The 25,247-nt window shown below is 45.4% G+C and overlaps 1 protein-coding gene across 1 annotated transcript in view; it reads right to left on the bottom strand.

Moving 5' to 3' along the window:
- Positions 1 to 25,247, bottom strand: part of LOC137347956 (plexin domain-containing protein 1-like) — a 467,720-nt gene that overhangs the window by 153,196 nt on the left and 289,277 nt on the right. Inside the window, exons 3-4 of the mRNA XM_068013022.1 lie at positions 6,961 to 7,104; positions 6,267 to 6,336 (exon numbers count right to left, since the gene is read on the bottom strand). Coding sequence (XP_067869123.1) covers positions 6,267 to 6,336; positions 6,961 to 7,104 — 214 coding nt within the window. The remainder of the gene's footprint in view (positions 1 to 6,266; positions 6,337 to 6,960; positions 7,105 to 25,247) is intronic.

Raw genomic sequence — 25,247 nt, 5'->3', positions numbered from 1 at the left:
ACCCTATCCTCATATTCTTGATTCTCTTCCAAAAATCTATCGAACTCCGTCTTGAAAATACAATGACTGAGCATATCGACTGCTCTCTGCGACCGAGAATTCCAAAGATTCACAACCGCTATGAGTGAAGAAATTTCTCCTCATCTCAAACAGAAATGACTGACCCCTTATTCTGAGATTATGACTCCTATTTCTAGACTCGCCAGCCAGGAAAATAGTCTCTCAGCCCTCAAAGAATGTACCTGTAGAACTGCTACCAAAACAATCTGCTCCCTGCTATCACCGGGATTGAGACAGAATTATACACCCTGAACATGAGGGATCAATATTGTTTTTAAAAGCCCTCCAAGTAAAGCTCGATTATGTTTTTGAAATGGTTGGTATTAGCAGCGCAGCACTTTCCAAATCGAAACAAAAAGCTGAAGATTAAAAATGGAAGCCACACAGTGTGAAGGGAGCCCACTTTACAGAAGTGAGATCTGAATTAGAATTAGAATTAGAATTAGAACATTACAGCGCAGTACAGGCCCTTCGGCCCTCGATGTTGCGCCGACCTGTGAAACCATCTGACCTACACTATTCCATTTTCATCCATATGTCTATCCAATGACCACTTAAATGCCCTTAAAGTTGGCGAATCTACTACTGCTGCAGGCAGGGGGTTCCACGCCCTTACTACTCTCTGAGTAAAGAAACTACCTCTGACATCTGTCCTATATCTATCACCCCTCAACTTGAAGCTATGTCCCCTCGTGCTTGCCATCACCATCCGAGGAAAAAGACGCTCACTATCCACCCTATCTAACCCTCTGATTATCTTATATGTCTCTATTAAGTCACCTTGTACTGGAAACCAGTGGCACTTCCTATTGTTCCTGATAATTGGCTTTTTCCACTGGTGCAGGCATAGCTTGCAACACAGTGTACACTCTGGCGTATTTTTCACTGACCAACTGGTGTTCCGCACCAAAACTCTTTTGAAGAATCTTATACATTGGTTTAGGGATTTAGATTGTTCAATTGAAAAGGAATGGAGCCCCTCCTATTAATAAATAGGAACATAGGAACAGGAATAGGTATTCATCCTCTTGAGCCTGTTCTGCTATTCAATTAGATCATGGCTGATCTATACCTTAACTCCATTTACCTGCCGTGGTTCCATAATCCTCACCTAACAAGTCTTCATTTGTTATTCAGGTCACATTTCCGCCCCCTAATTTCACCCCCCTCCTCATTTTCTTTAAAATAGTGACTCATGTGAGACCAGGTATAATGATTATCACCAGGTTTTTTGACTGTACGTGAGGGAGTGGGCAATTGCAGCTGAACCTGAATGCGCGTCATCTATTTCCCACACGTAAGCTCCCGAATCACTCGATAGGGATCGAGAGCACTGATTTTTCCTGCCCCTGACTTGGGGTGATGAGGACAATTGTACTAACCAAAGCTCCGATTGTAACCTAGCTTTCCTGATGTGAATGGGGGCGGGCGGTAGTTAAAATGGCAGAGGGTGAGGAGGGGGCAGGGGGGTTTGATGCAACATTCCTGATGACTTCCTGCCAAGATTCCTGATTAAAATGGCAAAGTGGTGGCTGGGTGACAACACAATTTTAACATCAGCTGGCAGCAATCAGAATCGGGTCAGAAGTGGCCTACTTCCCAGGAGGAGCAGTAGAAACCTTATACCTGAACTTCACAAGGCTTTCTGACCTCGAACCGCACTCACCATCCTGCCCTCCCCTCACTTATTTGGGATCATTCCCTTCAATCCGAGCCTACATCAGCCTCCCCACTCTGTTTCCCAGGTCTGATGCCATTTTTGCCAGCTTCAGGCAGGAGGCAGTCGAGACACATTTATATGAATTAAAGTGGCCCCAGACTCAGCTTGAATTCTCTGTGGGTGTTTCCCTCCTTCTCCACCCTGAGTTAAAATCAGTGGTTATAATTTTGCTGGTGCTTGGAGAGAGGCAAGGCAGTGGCTGGGTAAGCCTGAGGATTTCAGCTCCTCCTGGCCCGCACAGTGACTCCACAGAAAAGTGATTTTACCTAGGCCCCTTTGGCCCACTCCCTGACTCCCACCATCATTTTGCAGTCAGGGTTGGCCCCCGTGTGGGTCTCCGGAATCCTAGATGTTAAAGTGCTGTAGCGGTGGTGAACGCATCATCAGACTGCAACCTTTCAATGTAAAGTGGGCCCTGGCCTGCCTGGAGCCAACAGCCCTCCAGTGCCTGAATTAAGGTAAGTAAAGATTGTCCGAGGGAGGAATGTGATATGACAACCACCCCTCCTGCCAATCATTTTACCCCTCCCCCGCTCACGCCAGTCCTAATGGGTGATGCGGGGGGGGGGGGGGGGGAGGGGGCGCAGGGGTGGTGTTAAAATCTACCCCAAAGTGTTCCAATTTCTGTTTAAAGTTGTGATTTTATTGTCTGTTCTGATAGCTCTGGGTTAGTAATGCGTTTCATAAATCAATTCCTAATCTTTGAACAGTTTTATTAGAGGAATGTGTCAGTGCATGAGCTAAAAACCAGTTGGCCATGGAACGCAGGAATTTCCCAGGATCGGTCAGCACTATGAAGGCAAAGTGTTTGTTTTTGAGAAAACCTCACTTCAAGTTTCAGACGAATACTCTGCGGCTGCTGCAGAATCAGCGCAGTCTCCTGCTTTCCTCGGCAGCATTTGAACAGCCACTGTTTGGGTTTCCTCATTGTGTTGGTCTGTCTGCTGTCGAAGATCACACATTGTATTACACAGCTCAGTGCATGCACACACTTTACAAATGTTTTGATAACCAAACATTACAGCAGGAGCTTTATCCCGGTCTCAGGCATCAGCCTGCATGAAGAAAATGCCACATGTGTTGTATAAAATTGACACAAAAGTAAAGCACTTAGAGAATTTAACACTTTCCTTTCCCCTGTCCTTGCTTCCTCCCTGCCTCTCCCATTCTTGTTGGGTTGCAGTTTCAGAGTCGCTGGCAACTCTCACGTAATTTGGTCATTCATCATACGCATGGATAGACAGTGAAGGTTGGCAGATAATTCATTTATAGGAGCCCCATCGTAACCATGTTCAAGTCACGCATGCCTAGAGGTTCGAACAGAGCCTCTGTGTAATGAGGACCATTGGAAATCCTGACATTTGGTCCTTTGCTAGTCCATGATTGCTGAGGACAATTGTAATGCCCCATTATGTTATGAGGGGTTCTGATAGAGAAAGCTGTTTACTGTGGCAACTGGATTAATAACCAGAGGTCATAGATTTAAAATAATGAGCAAAAGAACTATAGCAGAAATGAGAAGAAACTTTTTCCACACAGAGGGTTGTTAAGAACTGGAACGCACTACCTGGAATGTATGTGGAATCAGATTCCAAAGGAATCTTCAAAAGGCAATTGGTCATGTACTTGAAGAGGACTCATTTGCGGGGTTACGGGGAAACAAATTAAGGTATGGGACCAAATGGGATAGAGTTTTCAAAAAGTCCAGTTCATTCTTCTTCTGGATGTCAAAATGATGGAATTCCTTAGCTCCTCCACTGTTCCGCTCCTCCTACAATCAACAGCTTTTTAAAACACAATCTTGCTGTCCCCAATCTTGTACTTCCAGGATTAGCTTTTCTCTCCTACTCTTTTCAAGCTGACATTATCTTGAACTTGGGGCAAATTTGGACCTTTATTTAGGTCCTCAACAGTAACAAAGACTGAATCAGACAATAAATTTAAGGCAAATTCAAAGCATTACAACAAGATGTCTTTGGCGTCAGAATAAAATGCATCAGTAAATACGATAAATGATATAAAAAAATATTGTCCACTGCATTCAACAATGATGATAAATGAAAGCGGAATTACTGCTAATAATGCATTAAGCTGAAGTTAGGAGAAATATGCAGGACAGCATGTGAAAGGTTTCACCCATAATTCATTTCTTGGCTGGATGTTTGTCTTTGTACAAGGCGGAGACATGAATGGGACCAAATTTAACTCTGTCTAAGTGAATGTGTTTTCAGTGAGTTAAAATCAGGCCCACGGTGCATTTAAACATTATGTTCTGTGGTATTTCCCCACCCCATCCCCTGACACATGCATGTCTTCAGATCCAATTCCGGCATGACTCATTCACAGGTGGGCAAGTTAAAATTAACCAACATATTAACACTGGGCCCTAACATACCCAGAGAAATTTCTGTCTTCCTAGGTCAATTGGTTGTAATTATTTTCAGTTTGCACACCGTGGGCTGAATTTTACAGACCCCCTCATGTCAAGGGTCTTGGCAGGCGGAGGTAGAAAATACGTCCAGGTGTGACCCGCCACGGACCTCGACGCTGGGAAGGCCCGGCCCGATATTGCCAGCAGTGGCGAGGCCTTGTGGCGGCCCCACCACCACTCCCCCCCCCCCCCCTACTGCCGCTTGGCGACGGAAGCCAAATTTAAATATTTAAATAAATTTCTCTGTGTGAGGTGGGGGAGCGGGGTCACAGTCATCTCATTGGTGTAGGGGATGGTGGTAGGGGTAATGTTTAAAGTTGATGCACTTTGGTGTTGGGGGGGTGGGGGGAAGGTCAGGTGCACAAGGTTAAGTGTTTTGGGAGGGAGAGTGCAGGTAATTAAATCAATGCTTACTGGGGGGAGGTGGGAGAGGGGCAAGATCAATTTATTTAATTTTTTAAAAATCACTCTCCCTTTAAATATCTAAATTGAAATGTAGGGATCGAAGCCTTTAAAAATGGCATCAGCGCCTGCACAAAGGCAGACAGCCTGTCCCGCTCCGTGTCATCAGAATGGGCAGTCCACCCTGGCTAACTAAATGAGCCGCTGCACTTAATATCACAGCCGCTCCGCGACGTGCGGCCTGCATGGGCGGCCCGCCATTGGTTTTGCCCACCGCCCGTTATGGCGGCAGGACCATACATTTCAACCCTGTGATAGGGTGTAAGCAATAGCAGCGATTCCTCTCATCATGTGATGGGTTTATCACCAAAAATAAGCATTTTAATAAGTGTCCAATCCACCACCTGTGAGTGACCTGAGTGCAAATGCCTGAAAATGCTTAAAAAAAATTATAATGAACTAGTTACATTTTTCATTGTTGTACACTAATTGGTTTGTAGTAAATGAAATACTTTTGATAAGAAAAAAATGTTGATAACATGTCGATCAGCACCCCTGTGCCTAGGAAAATGAACACGACTCAAAAAGCCTTTTTGAGCCCGAGTAATCTGTCGTTGGCAACCTGGGATCGTGGCCAGTCTTGTGGGCAGGGTCTCATCGTGGCCAGTCTTGTGGGCAGGGTCTCATCGTGGCCAGTCTTGTGGGCAGGGTCTCATCGGGGCCAGTCTTGTGGGCAGGTTCTCATCGGGGCCAGTCTTGTGGGCAGGGTCTCATGGGGGCCAGTCTTGTGGGCAGGGTCTCATCGGGGCGAATTGAAACTTGAACCAGTGTAAACGATGGCGGAAAACTTGAGCACAAGTGGTTTTTGGGCATGACATCATTTACTTTTAATATCCCTCCATCTGTTGTGCTGGTTTGGCCGATTCCGCTCAGATTGCACTGATATAACTGGCGTAAAGAAGGGAAAATTCTACCCCCCTTTACATAACTCACACCCTCTCAGAACCTTTGGGGGGAGGGGGGGGGGAGTGCAAGGGACAGGGGGAGAAGGTGGGCTATGGTGATGCCCATTGGGTGCCCACAGCTCAATGACAGCATTTAAATGAGGCCGAACCTGAAATTGGCTGGGTCTCCCAACGCAGGCTTCAAGCGACACTGGCGACTTTGCTTGCTTTTCGGGTTAGGGTTGCCAACCCTCCAGGATTATCTGGGACTCTCCAGGAATTAGGGATTAATCTCCTAGACACTGCCGCGAGCAACTCCAGGAGAAAAAAAACACTCAAAGAGCATTAGAAAAATGATGTGCTTTTTTTTATTTCCTTTTGTTGAAAAATTTTGGGGATGAGAAGAAAAGGCTATTCGACTGGATGGGTTGGTTGAAGGGTGGGAGGTCGTGTCAGGAAACTTCCAGGAATATGTCCAACCTGAGTTGGCAACACTATTTTGGATGGAAGTTGATGATCGTTGACATTGTAATTGTTCTTAAGCAGAATGCACTCTTTGTTTACAAGCCAGAGCAGCACTCAATAACCCAGCTATTATTTGGGGAGATCAACGCCAGTCCTGTACCTGACAAGAGAAATTCTGCATCCTCGTAAAAAACAAACTACATTGTGACAAATGTACTTTATGTCTGCAACTCGAGCCACTTACCTCCTGTTGCTATGGTGATCTGGCGCAAATAATGGCCATAGAAAGGGAAATCGAAGGACAGAATCACTCTCTGTGGAAAAGAAAGAAATGACAAGTGTATGCAACACAAACAGCATAAACATAGAGTCTCTGCATAGCATTAATCAGATGGCCCAACTTTAAAAATACTTAAAGTCTTAAGCTGCAAGGTTCAATGGACTGAAAACTGGGTGTCTCCAATTCAACCGAGGGGTGAAGGGAGGGTCAGGCCCTGAATTATCAAATGTAACACACAAAGAGAGCCTCAACTGATCACATCCTTCACACGACTACCACCAGCAAGTCCTTTCTCCATGGGTGACCTGGTGCATGGAGTTTGCCAGCCCTCTAGGATTGCCTGGAGTCTCCAGGAAGCAAAGACTAATCTCCAGACTAATCTCTGTGAGCAAACCAGCAGAAAAACAATTCAGAGGGGCATTAAGAAATTGCGTTTTTTTAAACAAATTTTCTTTGAACACTTTTGCTTACTAGCTATATAAATATTAGAAGAGAAACAAAAGGTGCTGGAAATCTCAGTAGGTCTGACAGCATCTGTGGAGAGAGACGCAGAGTTAACGTTTCAGGTCTGTGACCTTTCATCAGAACTGTTATGTTGCCACATAAGCACAATACAAAGGTATTATTCTCAAAAATGTAAAATAAATTAGGTGCTTACCGAAGCTTGTCGATGTGTGTTTGAAAGAATTCCGTGGACTCTCACTTTGCTCTTGTCCACCTTTGTGAAGTCCACCCAGAGTTCCTTCGTTTTGGAGTCATTTGGCCCATAGCTTCTGGAAATATAGTAGTTATGGTGGTCTTCCTGAAACATAATAGTACCATTTACAGCCAAAAAGATCCATCATTGCTCCTTGTGTCCTGCATATCATGCCACAGAAACATCTCACACTCTCCCCAACAGTGCACAATGTCACTCCACTCTCCCACTCAACATACACCCACTCAGACTTTGGACGGACAAATGTCAGCAAGTAGGCACATGAGCTGTCAAAAGATTCAGAGGACTAAGGACTATGGTCCTTAACAAGTTGACCATCTCCAACAAGAGAGAATCTAACCATCTCCCCTTGATATTCAATGGCATTACAATCACTGAATTCCCTCACTATCAACATACTAGAGGTTACGATTGACCAGAAACTGAACTGAAGTAGCCATATAAATACGGTGCCTACAAGAGCAGGTCTGAGGCTAGGAATCCTGCGGTAAGTAACTCACCTCCTGACTCCGCAAAGCATGTCCACCATCTACAAGGCACAAGTCAGGAGTGTGATGGAATACTCTTCATTTGCCTGGATGGATGCAGCTCCAACAACACTCAAGAAGCTTGACACCATCCAGGACAAAACAACCCGCTTGATTGGCACCCCAACCACAAACATTCACTCCCTCCACCACTGACGCACAGTGGCAGCAGTGTGTACCATCTACAAGATGCACTGCAACTATGCACCAAGGCTACTCTAGCAGCACCTTCCAAACCCACGATCTCTACCAACTAGAAGGACAAGGGTAGCAAATGCATAGAAACACTACCACCTGCAAGTTCCCCTCCAAGCCACACAACATCCTGACTTGGAACTATATCGCCATTCCTTCACTGTCGCTGGGTCAAAATCCTGGAACTCCCTTCTTAACAGCACTGTGGGTGTACCTACGTCACATGAACTGCAGTGGTTCAAGAAGGCACCTTCTCAAGGGCAATTAGGGATGGGCAATAAATGCTGGCCTGGCCAGCAATGTCCACATCCTATGAAATAAATAAAAAAAACATCTCTGGGGCCCATGTTAAAATTCAGTCCACGATGTCACTTTCTCTAATGGCTGATAAGGTCCCAGGTGTAATGAATGTTGGACTCTCTCAATGTAGTTCACAATAGGCAAAAGCTGGAAGTCTAACTCAGTGAGACTACAGGGATCACCCTGGAGCAGCTTAACTTGCTCTCCTGAAGTTTAAGGTTAAGGCACATTGTTGGAATAGAGTCTGAATTTAATTTTTTGCTATACCTGACCTGGAAAGTGATTGTTCAATGGCGGAAAAATGCAGAAAACCAAACTCCACAAGGAATAATAAGGTTAAAGGAAGATGATGAGCTGGAAGGCTCATTGATATTGGGCCTCATCTTTATGAAAGAAAATCACAAATTTGTGATTCTAACATTGAGCCTTGCCCACCGGAAGCAACAGCAATTTAAGATTTATATATTGCATTTCACGTTGCAAAATGTCCCAAGGTGTTTAACAAGAGCAATATCAATAAAAACACTTTTGACATTTTTTGACACTGAGCCACATAAGGAGAAATCAGCAAAGATGACCAAAAGCTTGATCAAAGAGGTAGGAGTTTTGGGAGCAGCTTAAAAGAAGGGAGTCATAGAGAGGGAGGGAGGTTTATGGAGGGAATTCCAGACACACACATCAGAATTTGGGCCCTCACCCTGCGCCCCTCCCCCCACCCTCCCCCCCCCCCCCCACAAACCCCGCATTTCCATGATTTTTCAAAAGAAAGCCAGGGTGCCATGTGGCAAATTTCCTGATCCATACAAATAGCAAGCAAAACTCCACGGGAGTATGTAATTATAAAATTCCTTCAAAACAGGAGTGTCCAACATTTTTATGTGGGGCAGGGGGTGGGGGGCACATTACAATTTTTTTCTTGCATAGGGGGCTGATGAGACAATTTCGGAAAGATAAAGGCATTAAACATTTATCTTACTATTAATCAAATTAACAACAAATGTACATTTTTGTGAAGCAGCTTTAAATGAGACGACTAATTTATTTACTTACTTTCTTTTCACTATGTTGGACTGATTTAGTGAGATACCTGGCATTTTTTTTGCTTGCACAGCACATGTTGTCAAAATTTGACCGCACACTTGATGTAGCGAAGCGGAGTATTCCGGGTAGATGTCCATCTGTCAGGAGTGATCTTGACCACTCTCTCTCCCACTCTCGCTCTCTCTCCCTCTCTCGCTCTCTCTGGGCTGGATTTTGTTCCCCCCACAGGTGTCGGGTTCCGTGACGGGGAGGGCCTGATGATGGCTCTGGGTGAGGCCCGCCACGGACCTCAATGCCTGGAGGGCCCGGCTCGATCCTCCCAGCAGTGGCAAGGCTCCATGGTGCCCCCCCCACACCCCACCCACCGCCGCTGGGTCAGGACCACAATTGCCGCTGGGCAACAGGGTGGTACAGTGGCGCAGTGATTAGCACTGCAGCCTCACAGCTCCAGCGACCCGGGTTCAGTTCTGGGTACTGCCTGTGCGGAGATGGCGAGTTTTCCCTGCGTCTGCGTGGGTTTCCGCTGGGTTCTCCGGTTTCCTCCCACAGCCAAAGACTTGCAGTTTGCTAGGTAAATTGGCCATTGTAAATTGCCCCTAGTGTAGGTAGGTGGTAGGAGAATGGTGGGGATGTGGTAGAGAATATGGGGTTAATGTAGGATTAGTACAAATGGGTAGTTGTTGGTTGGCACAGACTCGGTGGACCGAAGGGCCTGTTTCAGTGCTGTATCTCTAAATAAATAAATTTAAATATTCAGATGAATTAATTTAAATAGACTTACCTGCAATCTTAAGGGCCGCACTCCCGTGCGTTCAGATCCCTGTCCAGGGAGATGAGGTGCCACACTGGTGGGGGGAGGTAGGTTTATCAGTGGGGTGAGGAACGGGGTCAAATTAATGTAATGGGTGTAGGGGATGGTGGGAAGGGTTGAACCTTAAACTTTGTGCAGTTTGGGGGAGAAGGTTAGATGTAAAAGGTAAGTGTTTTTTTTGGGGGGGGGCTGAGCAAATAGTTATTGTAATTGTTATTGGGGGGTGGGAAAGGGGTGGTCGAAGTTTATTTGTTTAATCTTGGGGGGGGTGAGACTTTAAAATTTTTTCATTGGGTGGCAGGGCTAGTTGCCCTTTAAAAATAGCGCCAGTGACTGCACTCAGGCAGCTGATGCCGTTGCCGCAGATGGATAGCCTGCCCCCTCCACGAGATTGGGGTGCGGGGGTCGGCTGCCCCGGCTATTTAAATGAGCCACCGTGCTTACGATTGTGGCGGCTCTTTGGCGTGTGGTCCGTACCATCTTTTGAGCTCGCCGCCGACATCGGAAGCGGGCTCTTAAAATCCAGACCTTCCTCTCTCTCTCTCACTCTCTCCATTCCTGTGTCGCCACCTGCCCCGTGACGTCTTTGCTCTCTCTGTCCCCCCGTCCCCTCTCTCTGTCTCTCTCTGTTCTCCCCTCCCTCATTCCCTCCACCCGACAGTTGCAGAGAGCAGATGATTAGTCAGTTTTGTTTTAAAGATCGGACAGATTCGGGGTTTTCCGGCAGGTTTTTAAAAAAAAAGTCGTAACCTGCTGGAAAACCCCGAATCTGTCTGAAGTTGGGAAACCACTGCTCCTGATGTCAGCAGCTGTTAGCTGTAAAACAGACTCATGATCTTTTTTAAAGGCCGGTCTGACAAAGGGAAATTTCTCATCTCCAGTCACAGACCCCTGGTGAGGAGGAGGAATGGCCTCAGTACCGTTCACACCCGCGGGCTGGATGGGAACCTATGGCGGAGATTCTGGCCCGCAAGCCGAATGTTGGAGAACTCTGCTTTCAAACCAAAGTGCTTGCAACACATAACAAAGTTAATATGCAGGCTAGTCAAGCTCTGCCACCCTAAAAATGCTGATGGATGAGCTTACGAGACCAGGAGTTCTCCCTGGTGTCCTGGCCAATATTTTTCCACAACTAACATCACTAAAACGGATTATCTGGTCATTATCTCATTGCTGTGTGTGGGAGCTTGCTGTGTGCAAATTGGCTGCCACATTTCCTACATTACAACAATGACCACACTTCCAAAGCCCTTTACTGGTTGTAAAGCACTTTGGGATGTCCTGAGGTTGTGTAAGGCGTTATATAAATGCAAGTTCATTTTCTTTTGTTAGGTGCCTGCACAGTATTCCTGGGTCTGACTCTTGGTTTTAAACCATGTGCCTGACCATTAGTGGTTTTGCTCTACGAACCACCTTTCTCTCCTTTTTGTTTTCTGTTTTGTTTTTGGTTATTTACTCATTTCGAGTCACCACCACCCCCCCCACTCCGCCCCATATTCTGTACCCAGGCCTCTCTTTCCTCCAAGGGATTCATTCTCTACTGATTTTCTCTCTGACTTCTTTGAATGAAAATTATCCGAATAGTTCTTATCACTGCATTCTACAGAATGGTGACAACACAATAAACTGAAGAGGACACTATATTTGTATCAGGAACGGTAGGGGCAGGTTCATCATTGACAATATGGAGAACCAGAAATATCGTGCTACACTGAAGATCATTCATGGCTATCAAAGTTGTACCACTTGTGCCAAAATGATTGGTGCAATTAAATGATGTTTCCTTTAGACTATAAAAAGGTTCAGTTCAGAAAGATACAAGTTACACATTTTTTAAGTGTTAAAAGTGACAATGTGCGATCTCCTCAAGTCCATTTGTTAAACATTTCTTGCCAACAGTATACTCCTTGCGTGAATGCCAATTAACCTTTCAAGCCATAATATTATTGGAAAAGGAAAATAGTAATGCAATCAATATTCCAAGGACAACACCTCACCTTTGAACTGAGGAAGCATTACCATCTGTAACAACTGGAGTTCCTGAGACTGTAACGGCCGCATAAAGAATTATTCTCCTGGGTAGCTCACAGCAGTGCCCAGGAGATCAATGGATGATTCATGAATGATCCAGGGAAGGATGGCAATCATCAGTAGGAAGAGAATCCTGGGAAATCCCTACTTCGGATTTTCTTGCCCATTAACGAGGGTTAACCTAAATACTATGACTGAGTGTACACTTCTTTAATTGCATTGTATGTAACTTCACAATCCTTTCTCTTTTTAAATTACTTTCAGAACATTGTAAAATAGAGTTTTCACTAGTTGTGATATAATAATGCTTATACCGAATCTTGTACTCAACTATATTTTCATCTCTGCTTGTGATATGCCCTGGTTAGAAGTGGCTGAAGTGGTGACATGATGGAAAACTTTGGCTTGGATCTTCATTGATCAAACGTTTTATTTACCCCAAAGGTTTTAAAAGGAACCAAATGGTCATAAGGTAAACTACAGCATGAATTCAAGCAAAGTGTAAAAACAGGCAGAGTAAGAACTTCCACTGCTATGTCCAGACTGGCCAAGAGAGTGTGGGAAAATGGCGCACTGACACAGAATACAAAGGTCCGAGTGTATCAAGCCTGTGTCCTCAGTACCTTGCTCTATGGCAGCGAGGCCTGGACAACGTATGTCAGCCAAGAGCGACGTCTCAATTCATTCCATCTTCGCTGCCTCCAGAGAATACTTGGCATCAGGTGGCAGGACCGTATCTCCAACACAGAAGTCCTCGAGGCGGCCAACATCCCCAGCTTATACACACTACTGATTCAGCGGCGCTTGAGATGGCTTGGCCATGTGAGCCGCATGGAAGATGGCAGGATCCCCAAAGATACATTGTACAGCGAGCTCGTCACTGGTATCAGACCCACCGGCCGTCCATGTCCCCGCTTCAAAGACATCTGTAAACGTGACATGAAGTCCTGTGACATTGATCACGTCGTGGGAGTCAGTTGTCAGCATTCGCCAGAGCTGGCGGGCAGTCATTAAGGTGGGGCTAAAGTGTGGCGAGTCGAAGAGACTTAGTAGTTGGCAGGAAAAAAGACAGAAGCGCAAGCAGAGAGCCAACTGTGTAACAGCCCCGACAAACAAATTTTTCTGCAGCACCTGTGGAAGAGTCTGTCACTCTAGAATTGGCCTTTATAGCCACTCCAGGCGCTGCTCCACAAACCACTGACCACCTCCAGGCGCTTACCCATTGTCTCCCGAGACAAGGAGGCCAAAGAAGAAGAAGAAGAACTAAAAGATAAATATCTTAGTAGAATTCCAGAGGGCATAGAAAACAACAGTACCTTGAATCTTAGACAAGATAGCTGGATATCAGGACCACCATGTTTTCCTTGCTTTAGTCAAACATGTGACCATCTTTTTTTTATTCGTTGGGATGTGGGCATCACTGGCAAGGCCAGCATTTGTTGCCAATCCCTAATTGCCCTTGAGAAGGTGGTGGTGAGCTGCCTTCTTGAACCGCTGCAGTCCATCTGGTGTGAGTACACCCACAAAGCTGTTAGGCAAGGAGTTCCAGGATTTTGATCCAGCGGCAGTGAAGGAATGGCAATATATTTCCAAGTCAGGATGGTGTGCAGCTTGGAGGGGAACTTGCAGGTGCTGGTGTTCCCATGCACCTGCTGCCCTTGTCCTTCTAGGTGGAAGAGGTCGCTGGTTTGGAAGGTGCTGCCAAAGAAGGCGTGGTGACTTGCTGCAGTGCATCTTGAACATCCTGCAGATGAACCCTTGCAGAGGGACAGGCTGGCGGAAAGATCACATCTGTACGTGTTGCACTGACTGATGTGATGGTGCCTTGAGCATGACCATTGAGAGTAGTCATTTGGAGATCACACTTCTACCCAGGGTGTAATGGGAGTGCTGTTATGCTTTGATCCTATCACTCAGACATTAACATGTGTCAAGTCATGCTTATACTGAATAAAATATAATCACCGTCATCAATAAGGTTGTTACTTTGAATCATTTTGGAACTTGACAGTGAAGGAGTTAAAGAGTTAATTGACTCTCACCTCCCCAACCGCACCCCCCCCTCCCCCACCCCCACACTAAATTCTAACAACTGGATTGCTACTCCCAGCTCCACAACACTACTACCAACCTTCTATGCAGACCACCCTTCCCCCTCTCCACCCAACCACCTCTTCCCATTCCCCTTCACCAGAACCTAGCTCAGGGGCTAAACTGGTCCTCAGTGAAGGAGCAAGCTACCTCCGGATGCCTGATTGGTGTCCACTGCTCCCCTGAAATATGCTGATGAGGCCCGAGTCAGAATTTTGGACCAGCTTTGACCTCCAGCTTCTGCTGGGTACTTGAAGTGTGTCGCCCCCTTTTGCGCCTGAAAATAGGCCTAAAATAATTCCCCAACCAAATTGTATTCATTTTTCCTAGACCTTTAGCCTAAAGAATCTCAATTGCGAAGTTACAAAAGTACCCAAATTTAATTAGAATGAACAATTTTTACTATACAATTCAACATTTTCCAAGGACTTTGTCCCAGCACCCTCTGTCCCCACCCCTTACTAAGAAATGCACGTGCCATTGGGCACAGGAAGTTGGGGTAGCATTTGGAAGGAGTGTGTACCATTCTACATTTGTCATCCTGAGATTGTTTTGCGGTTGGGACTATTCAGGAGCTAAATGATACAGGACTGTTACTGGTTGCACCCTCCAACAAAAGCTGGGATTTGTAAGAGAGTAAAATTTGGTCAAACCAAGTGGTCATTCTTCACATGAACCTATCCAACCCCATGGATATGTTATCATAACATTGTTGCCCTCCCTAGATGATGATAAATGTAACTTCCCAGCTGGGGATCCCTGAATCACAATTGGGAGCTGGAAGTCTTCTTTAACTAAGAACCACTTAAAACAACAGTAGAGTCACTATTAGTGAGATAAGTGACTCAACATAGGCTGTGGATCAAACTACCATCATTTCATATGAGAATATATTTGTCTTTAAAAAAAAAAGGACACCTTAAGATGTGAAATAAATGTATGTAGGATGGGAAATAATTCTATGTTTAAGGTGCAAAGAACATCTAAGACTGAATTTCATCATCTGTGTGGTCTAAAAATGGGGTGATAACATGGTAGTCTGATGAGAATAATTGGTGGAAGTCTCTCCCCAGTGGAAATTTGCCAGGTTTTTGCCCCGTTATTTCCAGTGGTGGGATCAGCAGTTGTACAAGTGGAAGGGTATGTAGACTCAAAGAGGCTGTCATTTTAATATACATGGCAGGGGTCATGGGGGCCGGGGGGTGGGGGTGACGGAAGTGGTGGGGAGTGTGCAGGATCTACAAGTCTTGCTCAACATGTTGGAATGCAGGGCACTTGACATAAAGAATACCCATTTGAAACAGGGGTCCAGGGTTACTAGCTGCTAGCAAATATCCTGGAGGTCATGGAAAGCATGGATAATATAAAGTTAAATATATTTCCCAATTTCTTTTTTTGTTTTTCCTGTTTGTACTTAGTGCTCATCAATATAAATTGGAACCCGCCTATCTTTTTTAAAAATTCATTCCATGGGATTTGGGCATTACTGGGAAGGCCAGCATTTATTACCCACATCTAATTGCCCTTGAGAAGGTGATGGTGAGCCACCTTCTTGAACTGCTGCAGTCCATCTGGTGTAGATACACCCACAGTGCTGTTAATGAGGGAGTTCCAGGATTTTGACCCAGCGACAGTGAAGGAACGGTGATATAGTTCCAAGTTAGGATGGTGTACGGCTTGGAGGGAAACTTGCAGGTGGTGGTGTTCCCACGTGTCTGTTGCCCTTGTGATTCTGGGTGGAAGAGGTCATGGGTTTGGAAGGTGCTGTCGAAGGAGCCTTGGTGAGCTGCTGCAGTGCATCTTTTATATGGTATACACTGCTGCCACTGTGTATCAGTGGTGGAGGAAGTGAATGTTTAAGGTGGTGGATGTGGTGCCAGTCAAGCGAGCTGCTTTGTGCTGGATGGTGTCGAGCTTCCTGAGTATTGTTGGAGCTGCACCCATCCAGGCAAGTAGAGAGTATTCCATCACACTCCTGACTTGTGCCTGTAGATGGTGGGCAGGCTTTGGGGAGTCAGGAGGTAGGTTACCACTGCAGAATTCCCAGCCTCTGACCTGCTCTTGTAGCCACGGTATTTATGTGGCTGCTCCAGTTCAGTTTCTGGTCAATGGTAACCCTCCCAGGATGTTGATAGTGGGGGATTCAGTGATGGTAAAGCCATTGAATGTCAAGGGGAGATGGTTAGATTCTCTCTTTTTGGAGATCGTCATTGCCTGGCACTTGTGTGGCGTGAATGTTACTTGCCACTTATCAGCCCAAGCCTGAATGTTGTCCAGGTCTTGCTGCATATGGACATGGGCTGCTTCAGTATTTAAGGAGCTGTGAATGGTTCTAAATATCGTACAATCATCAGCGAACTTCCGACTTTATGATGGAGGGAAGTCATTGATGAAGCAGCTGAAGATGGTTGGGCCTAGGACACTACCCTGAGGAACTCCTACAGCAATGTCCTGGGGCTGAGATTATTGGCTCCAACAAGCACAACCATCTTCCTTTGTGCTGGGTATGACTCCAACCAGTGGAGAGTTTTCCCCGATTGCCATTGACTCTAATTTGGCTAGGACTCCTTGATGCCATACTCAGTCAAATGCTGCCTTGAAATCAAGGGCAGTCACTCTCACCTCACCTCTTAAGTTCAGCTCTATTGTCCATGTGTGGACTAAGGCTGTAATGAAGTGGCAGAGTGGCCCTGGCAGAACCCAAACTGAGCATCAGTGAGCAGCTTGTTGCTGTTTAAATGGCTCTTGCCGCACTGTCGATGACACCTTCCATCACTTTGCTGATCATCGATAGTAGACTGATGGGGTGGTATTGGTCAGATTGGATTTGTCCTGCTTTTTGTGGACAGGATATACCTGGGCAATTTTCCATAGGTAAATGCCAGTATTGTAGCTGTACTGGAACAGCTTGGCTATGGGTGTGGCTAGTTCTGGAGCACAAGTCTTCAGTACTACAGCTGGGATGTTGTCAGGGCCCATAGCCTTTGCAGTATCCAGTACCTTCAGCTGTTTCTTGATATCACGTGGAGTGAATTGAATTGGCTGAAGACTGGCATCGGTGATGCTGGGGACCTCAGGAGTAGGCCGAGATGGATCATCCACTCGGCACTTCTGGTTGAAGATGGATGCAAATGCTGTAGCCTTTTCTTTTGCACTGATGAGCTGGGCTCCCCCACCATTGAGCATGGGGATATTTGTCGTGCCTCTTCCTCTGGTTAGTTGCTTAATTGTCCACCAGCATTCACAACTGGATGTGGCAGGACTGCAGAGCTTTGATCTGATCCGTTGGTTGTGGGATCACTTAGCTGTCTGTTGCATTCTGCTTCTACTGTTTGGAATGTGTATAGTTCTGTGTTGTAGCTTCACCACTTTGACACCTCATTTTTAGGCATGGCTGCTCCTGGCATGCCCACCTGCACTCTTCATTGAACCAGAGTTGGTCCCCTGTCTTGATGGTAATGGGAGAGTGGGGGATATGCCACGTCATGAGATTACAGATTGTGGTCGAACAAAATTCTGCTGATGCTGATGGCCCAGGGCGCCTCATGGATGCCCAGTTTCGGGTTGCCATATCTGTTCTGAATCTATTCCCCATTTAGCATGGTGGTAGTGCCACACAACACAATGGAGGGTATCCTCAGTGTGAACACGGGACTTGGTTTTCACAAGGACTGTGCGGTGGTCACTCCTACCAACACTGTCATGGACAGATACATCTGCAACAGGTAGATTGGTAGGACAAGGTCTGGTAGGTTTTTCCCTCCCCACCTGCCGCAGGCCCAGTCAGGACTCGGGCAGTAGTGGTGCTACCGAGACATCCTTGGGATGGATGTTGAAGTCCTTCACCCAGAGTACATTCTGTGCCCTTTCCACTCTCAGTGCTTCTTCCAAGTGGTGTTCAACATGGAGAAGCACTGATTCATCAACTGAAGGGGGGCAGTAGGTGGTAATCAGCAGGAGGTTTCCTTAGCCATGTTTGACCTGATGTCAAGAGTCTTTATGGGGTCTGGAGTCAATGTTGAGGACTCCTAGGACAACTCCCTCCAGACTGTGTACCACTGTGCCACTATCTCTGGTAGGTCTGTCCTACCAGTGGGACAGGACATACTCAGGGATGATGATGCTGGTGTCAGGTATGTGAGTACAGCTATGTCATGTGCTGCTTGACTGGACTGGTCTGTGGGACAGCTCTCCCAATTTTGGGACAAGCCCCCAGATGTTACTCAGGAGGACTTTGCAGGGTCAACAGGGCTGGGTTTGTTGTTGTCGTTTCCGCTGCTTAGGTTGATGCCGGGTGTTCCATCTGGTTTTATTCCTATTCAACTTTTGTGTAGCGTTTGTGTACAACTGAGTGACTTGCTAGGCCACTTCAATGGGCAGTTAAGAGTCAACCACATCGCTGTGGGTCTGGAGTCACATGTCAGCCAGAACAGATAACGACATCATATTTCCTTCCCTAAAGAACATTAGTGAACCAAGTTGGTTTTTATGACAATCGATGATAGTTTCATGGTCACCATTACTGAAACTAGCTTTCAAACCCTGACTTTTATTCAGTAATTGAATTTAAATTCCACCAGCTGCCATGGTGGGATTTGAACCCTTGTCCCCAGAGTCTCTAAACTGAATCTCTAGATTACTAGTCCAGACATTACCACTACACCACCATCTCCCCACTCACTGTCTCTGATGGTTGTGGAAGTGATGAACCTATAAAGGGATGTCAGGCAGGTCTGGCTTCACACGAGAAGCTCTGTACCCACCCACTGTACCCATAGCTACAGTCAGATGATTGCTGCTATTGGGGGCTCTTCTTTCCAGAGAAAGTTGAATCTCTACGGATGTCTGACCAACGGTAACGTTGAAGCTTCCTTGGAATCGCCATGCATCTTGCTTTCAATGGCACTACACAAAGGAAGGCATGGCAGGTGGATTAAGAGCTGGTTGACTGTACCCACCAAGGTGCTCCGATCAGTTCTACAGACTTCTGCCCACCTATTTACAAGGTACAAGGCATTTGCCAGGATGGGTACAGCTCGAACAACACTCAAGAAGCTCGACGCCATCCAGGATAAAGCAGCCCATTTGACTGGTCCTATCCTATCCACTCCATCTGCCACCCATGCACTGTGGCTGCAGCATGTACCATTTAAAAGATGCACAGCAGCAACTCACCAAGGCGTCTTCAACAGTACCCACAACCTCCACCATATCTAGGACAAGGACAGCAGGTGCATGGGAACACCACCAACTGCAAGTTCCCCTCCAAGTCCTGAGTTGGAAATATATCATTGATCCTTCATCGGTGCTGCGTCAAAATCCTGGAAATCCCCACGGAAAAGCACTGTGGGAGCACCTTCACTACATGGAGGATGTATGGCTCACCACCACCTTCTCAAAGGCAACTAGCGATGGGCAATAATAGCCAGTCTTGCCGGTGCCATGATTGTATGTGTGGGCTTGAGTATTAGGTAATATATGGTATTTGGAAGGGAAACTGAAAGTAGCTTTGTGCTTTGGGGAAACACCTGACCTGGGGTTGTTGTAAGGTCAGATAAGCTTATGCTGCTGTAGGGAGAGCAGTGAAAAGAACTCTACAGAAGACTTTAATGATAAAGTTACAGCTGTGATTTCAAGTGTGATTCATTTCAGCCTGAAATGTGACATCCAGCAATGCCCATATCGCAAGAAACGAGGAACAGTTTTCTCCGAGTCTGGTACAGCAAAAAGTTAGATGTGGCGCTATGACTTCTTTGGCCAGAAACCTGCAGCTAATATGCTACGCAGCGCTGGCACATCAAGTGACAGTAATTATTTGAAAGTTGGATGGACCATGGGGATAGAGCATGGAATGGCACATAGGGACACCTTCCTTATAACCTTCTGCTGTACCACCAAGCAGCCAATAAAGAAAGATCAGGTGTTGAGTTGCTCCGCCACTCAACTGCAGACTCACATCTGCACCATGGGGGATCTTTACAATTCATTCTTCTCCTCCCCATCTTTGCTGGGCCCCACCCACTTTCAGCCTTTGATTGATAATGGACGAGATCTGTGGATCTCAAAAGATGTTGAGAATTCTTGCGCTTTATTGTGATAAGTCCTCTTGTTTCCATCCCTTTAGATTTGATACAGTCAGAGTTTTCCTCCTCCACCACGAGTGACCTCTCTATATCTGTTCCAAGTCTATGCCTGAAATAATGCTAATAATCTGACCTCGGAAAATTAGCGGTAAACAGCCCTGCTGACTATTGAATCTGTCTAAAACCCACTCAAAGCCAATCTGCCAGTAATATTGCCAAAAGAAGAAAGAAGCTTCAGTGCTTAGAAGGTTAACAATATACCAGTGACCTCAAGATGTGCCTGGTAGGTGATTGGACGTAGCTTATTTCAACAAATATCGCAAAAAAAAACATAATTTTCTTCCAAGCCATCTGTTCAGCCTCATCCAGTCCCAGGGCAGGCAACCAGCCATATTCACAGCCTTAATTTTTTGGGGGAAATGTTATTTTCCACCTTCATTTGCATTCTTCAATCTGTTTTGTGGGGAGGTTTGTCAGATCCTCACACTGCAGCAGCTGTCTGCCAATCCCTGGCAGGTTTCGAAGTCTGTGGATTTGTCCGGTAGAGGCAATTTGTTTCAGGAATGCAAGGAACTCATTTCATTTGGAGCTCGTTGGTCCAGAGCTTGGGGGGATTTACTGTTGCCAACTCTGCTTGGACATATTCCTGGAGGGTCGAGCATACAATCTCCTGCCCTGCGCCTCCCACCCGTCATGCTCTCGCCATTGGCTGCCCAACATGTCCATCCTCATAGAGCTCTGCTTTCCTACACCAACTGGAAGGCAAACAGGCTCTTAATTACCTGCTTGGCTGATGCTGGACTGTCAAACAGTGTATTTTTTTTGTCTAGTTTCCAATATTTTTATAACTAATAAAGGTTCAAAGAAAACAAAAAAAAAGACACATTTCATTGTTAATGCCCTGTATGATTTTTCTCCTGGGGTTTCTGGCAGCAGTGTCCCGGAGATGAATCTTTAATTCCTGCAGAATCCAGGAGAATCCCAGAGCATCCAGGACAATCCTGGAGGGTTGATAAGCCTAGGCAGGGTGGGGTGTGGGAGTGGGGAGGGAGAGCTGCTGGCGCCAGCTTGCTTAAGAAACAGGGAAGGGAAACACGAGCCAATAACAAGCCTTTCAGCACAACTGTGACATCTCTGGCACCTCACCATAGTCAACTGCACAAATACCAAATGGATTCTGAGTTTTTATAGTAAAATGCATGTTAAATGGCAGAGGGGGTGTTTATTAATTAACAAACACCATCTGCAAATATGATTTTCTCTACAATCCTCTCCCTGTAAAAGCTAATGGATTTTGGAGTTTATCTTAACCTTAAAAGGAGCAACACATTTCTGAATTGAAGGTTAATCTTGATCTAAAGTTTGAGAAAAGGCTGCTTTGCTGCAGGATGGTGTGAATGAATTTTAAATGAGGTCATTGTCACTCGATAAACTGATCAAAATTTGCACTGTGTAACTTTATGCTGCCTTTACCTCACTATAGCGGCTTCGTGTCAGCTTGGCTCAGCAGGAGCGTGCCTGTAACTTAGGAGGTGATACATTCAAGTCCCACTGCAGAGACATCAGCACATAACCCAGGCTGACGCTCCCAGTGCAGTGCTGAGGAAGTGCTGCAGCATCAGAAGTGCTGTCTTTCAGATGAAATATAAAACTGAGGCCCTGTCAGGTGGATGTAAAAGATTCCATGCCACAACTTCAAGAACAGCAGGGTCGTTGCCCGAGTCTACTGGCCAACATTTACCCCACAACTCGCTATTTATCTCAACGATGCTAGTGGGACTTTGCTATACCCACATTGCCTGCATCAAAATTGGAAAAGTGGGGTCAATCAGCCAAAAGTTAAAATCAGCTCCAAGGGCTCGCAGGGAATACAAACGGAGACCTACGTGCCTGGAATCTGGGTTCTGTTTCCGAAATACACTAACTCACTTTACACCCTCAGGGGTTTAATTTCAGACATTACCATTGGCCGACACTGGCGCATTTTCATGTGGTATTCCTTGCCTCTTATTTCGATGCTGGCCTTAGACTGTTTACTTTAAATAAGCTTAAAATCACCATTAAAATAAACAGACAAGGAAGACTTTCATCTGATAATAAGGACTTTACTTCCAATGCGCGGCACCCTGTTTAGAAACCCCCAATATCCTTTTGTGTGCTACTTTGATGCAATCACAAACCAAAATGTAAGTTAGCTACTGCTTTAAAACAAAGCACTGAAAGTCACATTAAGCAAGAGCATTAAGTACTGTGCTACCAGAGGAAACTAAGCCCCTCAGCGCAACTTGATTGTTATGCACTGTTGTGCTTGGCACGACAGAAAACATGCCAGATGGTTTCGTTCTTGTAGCTTGTGCCTATGGACTTGCAATGCACACATAATCGTAAAAGTTTGTAATGGTGCAAACTTGAGGCATAGGAGGCAATAAGATGCAATCACATATATGTCTCATCCAATTTGCGGGACAGGAGAGTCCTGACACGGGCACTCAAAAGCACTTTGGATTTTCTAGTCAAAAGAATCCTTGGGCTCAAATTGCTCTTAGGACACTTCTGCCATTTCACCGTTGCTGGCTGATTGATAAGTTTGGTGAACAGCTGTAAACGATGCCCCAGAGGAAAGTTGTGGAAAGCGATTATCTTTGAGGTGAAACAGCCTGTCTACCCAAAAGCTATTTGCTTCTTAACAGGACTTAGAAACATTAGACAGATGCAGTCTAAAAATAAAAAAAAGTCAACATACGTTTATAACAAATGTCGCATGTGAATATTTAGCAACATTTGGGATTAACTTAGTTTATTTTCTAAAGCTATATTCTTCTGTTGTGGTATTGCACCCAGGAGTCAGAACCAGGTGTAGTCTTAAAATAATGCAGGTGGATAATCCAAACAGGGTCTGTATCTGTAATTCAGTCATCATTTAACTTAACTGGACCAGCCACATAAATACTGTGGCTACAAGAGCAGGTCAGAAGCTGGATATTCTGAGGTGAGTGACTCACCTCCTGACTCCCCAAAGCCTTTCCATCACCTACAAGGCACAAGCCAGGAGTGTGATGGAATCTGGATGGGTGCAGCTTCAACAACACTCAAGAAGCTTGACACCATCTAGGACAAAGTAGCCCACTTGATTGGTTCCCCATCCACCACCTTAACCTTTCACTCCCTCCACTTCTGTCACACCATGGCTGCAGTGTGTACCAACTACACGATGCACTGCAGCAACTCGCCAAGAGTTCTGCAACAGCACTTTCCAAACCTGTGACCTCGACCACCTAAAAGGACAAGGGCAGCAGGAACATGGGGATGGCACCACCTCCAACTTCTCCTCTTAAGTCACATACCATCCTGATTTGGAAATATATCACCATTCTTTCATCGTTGCTGGGTCAAAATCCGGGAACCTCCTCTCTAACAGCATTGTGGGAGTACCCTCACATGCATGGCAATGGTCCAAGAAAGCAGCTCACTACCATCTTCTCAAGGGCAATTAGGCATGGGCAATGCTGCAACATCCATATCCCGTGAATATGTAAATTAAAAAATTTGAGATCATACATTCTGTCCTTATTTATATTCACTTCCATTATAAATTCTCGATCTCATGTTTAATAATGGGAGCTACCTATAATGTAAGGCGTTATTACAGCATGTTATGTTTACATGCAGTTTCCAATATGAATGTGGACATAGAAACATATGATGAAAATTGTTGACAGGAATTGTTGACAGATTAACATTTTAAAAGTATTACTAGTCAATCTCTCATGGCGTTTCACACTGTAAATGAGAGAATATGTCTTTCTCTTACCTGCCTCTACTGTTTTTATCTTGTTCTTTATATGTCTGTGTCTGTTTATTTGGTTCTGCCTCTCTTACCCCTGTCTCTTCTTAACTCTTCCTTCTCTGTTTTTTAATTCCTTCCTTTTGGTGTGAGGTGGTGGGTGATATGGCATGGTACGGTGGGAAAAGAAGCTACCAATGCAGGCTGCCTTTGCAGTGGGAGTTGCAGAGACGATACGCCCCTGACACCCACGACACACTCACAAACCTCTCACCCCCAGTATCCCCATTATTCCTTTCCCTTACCTAACCTTTCCATCTGTTCCCTCAAAGAGGTTTTGTTTGCTTTCAAATTTCAACTTGCCTTTCAAACAAAAAAAAAATCAAATTAGAATGAGGAAAGAAACGGAATGTCTTTCTCTTTATTTGTGTTTTTCTCCCTGTCTCTCCCTCCCTATCTTAAGGGTGATAGAAATAAGAATTTCTGCCTCACAGGTTAAGTCATTAAGATTGTTCTTTTCTAACTGTTAATAAAACACATAAGACTTTCAAATTCAACTGGTGCTTTTCTCTTTGAATAAAAAATTGAAACAAAATTACCGCTGAATGGCCTAGCTCTAACTTTAAGGTTATAAACCCTTATTCTGGATTTTCCCCACCAGGAAATAGTTTCTCTCTATCTACCCTATCAACTCCTTTAATTACCGTAAACACCTTAATTAGATCACTGCTAATCTTCTATCACTTAAGGGAGTACAAGCCTAGTTTAGACAACCTGTCCTCATAATTCTGTACCACATGCTAAGGTCTGATTGGAAGACTGGTACTTGGTGGTCAGTTGCAGGAGCTGCCAGAGGGGATAGCAGAAGACTCAGTCTGGGCAGATTCAAACCAAGATCCAAGAGGTAAACTGTGAAGTTTTGACTTTGAATCCTTTTCATCACAAAGGACGTCTACTTCCAGCTCTGTAACACTGCTTGCCTTCATCCCTAACTCAGTCCATCTAGTGCTCATCTGTACCTTTAGCATCTCCAGACTAAACTACTCCAATGCTGCCTTAGTCATCATCCTCCACCTTCCGCATGCCTTAACTCTCAATCCCCCAAAAGCCTCCAATTTAAAATTCCCATCCCATGCTTAAATCCTTTCATGGTTGCATCCCTTCCTATCTCTGTTACCTCCTCCAGCTTTACACCCTCACCCCTCCCCATCCTCTCTGATCATCAAACTTTGGATTCTTATGTAGCCTCCTCCTTCATTTGCCCAACCGATGATGACTGTACCTTCAGTCATCTAGGTCCCATGCTTTGAAATTCTCCCTTTGCATCAGTTTGCCTCTCCACCTGCTTTGCTTCCATTAAGACC

Source organism: Heterodontus francisci, chromosome 33, assembly GCF_036365525.1.
Source record: "Heterodontus francisci isolate sHetFra1 chromosome 33, sHetFra1.hap1, whole genome shotgun sequence".
In the NCBI taxonomy this organism is placed as follows: Eukaryota; Metazoa; Chordata; class Chondrichthyes; order Heterodontiformes; family Heterodontidae; genus Heterodontus; species Heterodontus francisci.
Note: the sequence above shows the minus strand (reverse complement) of the source record. Positions and strands in the feature narration are given on the sequence as shown.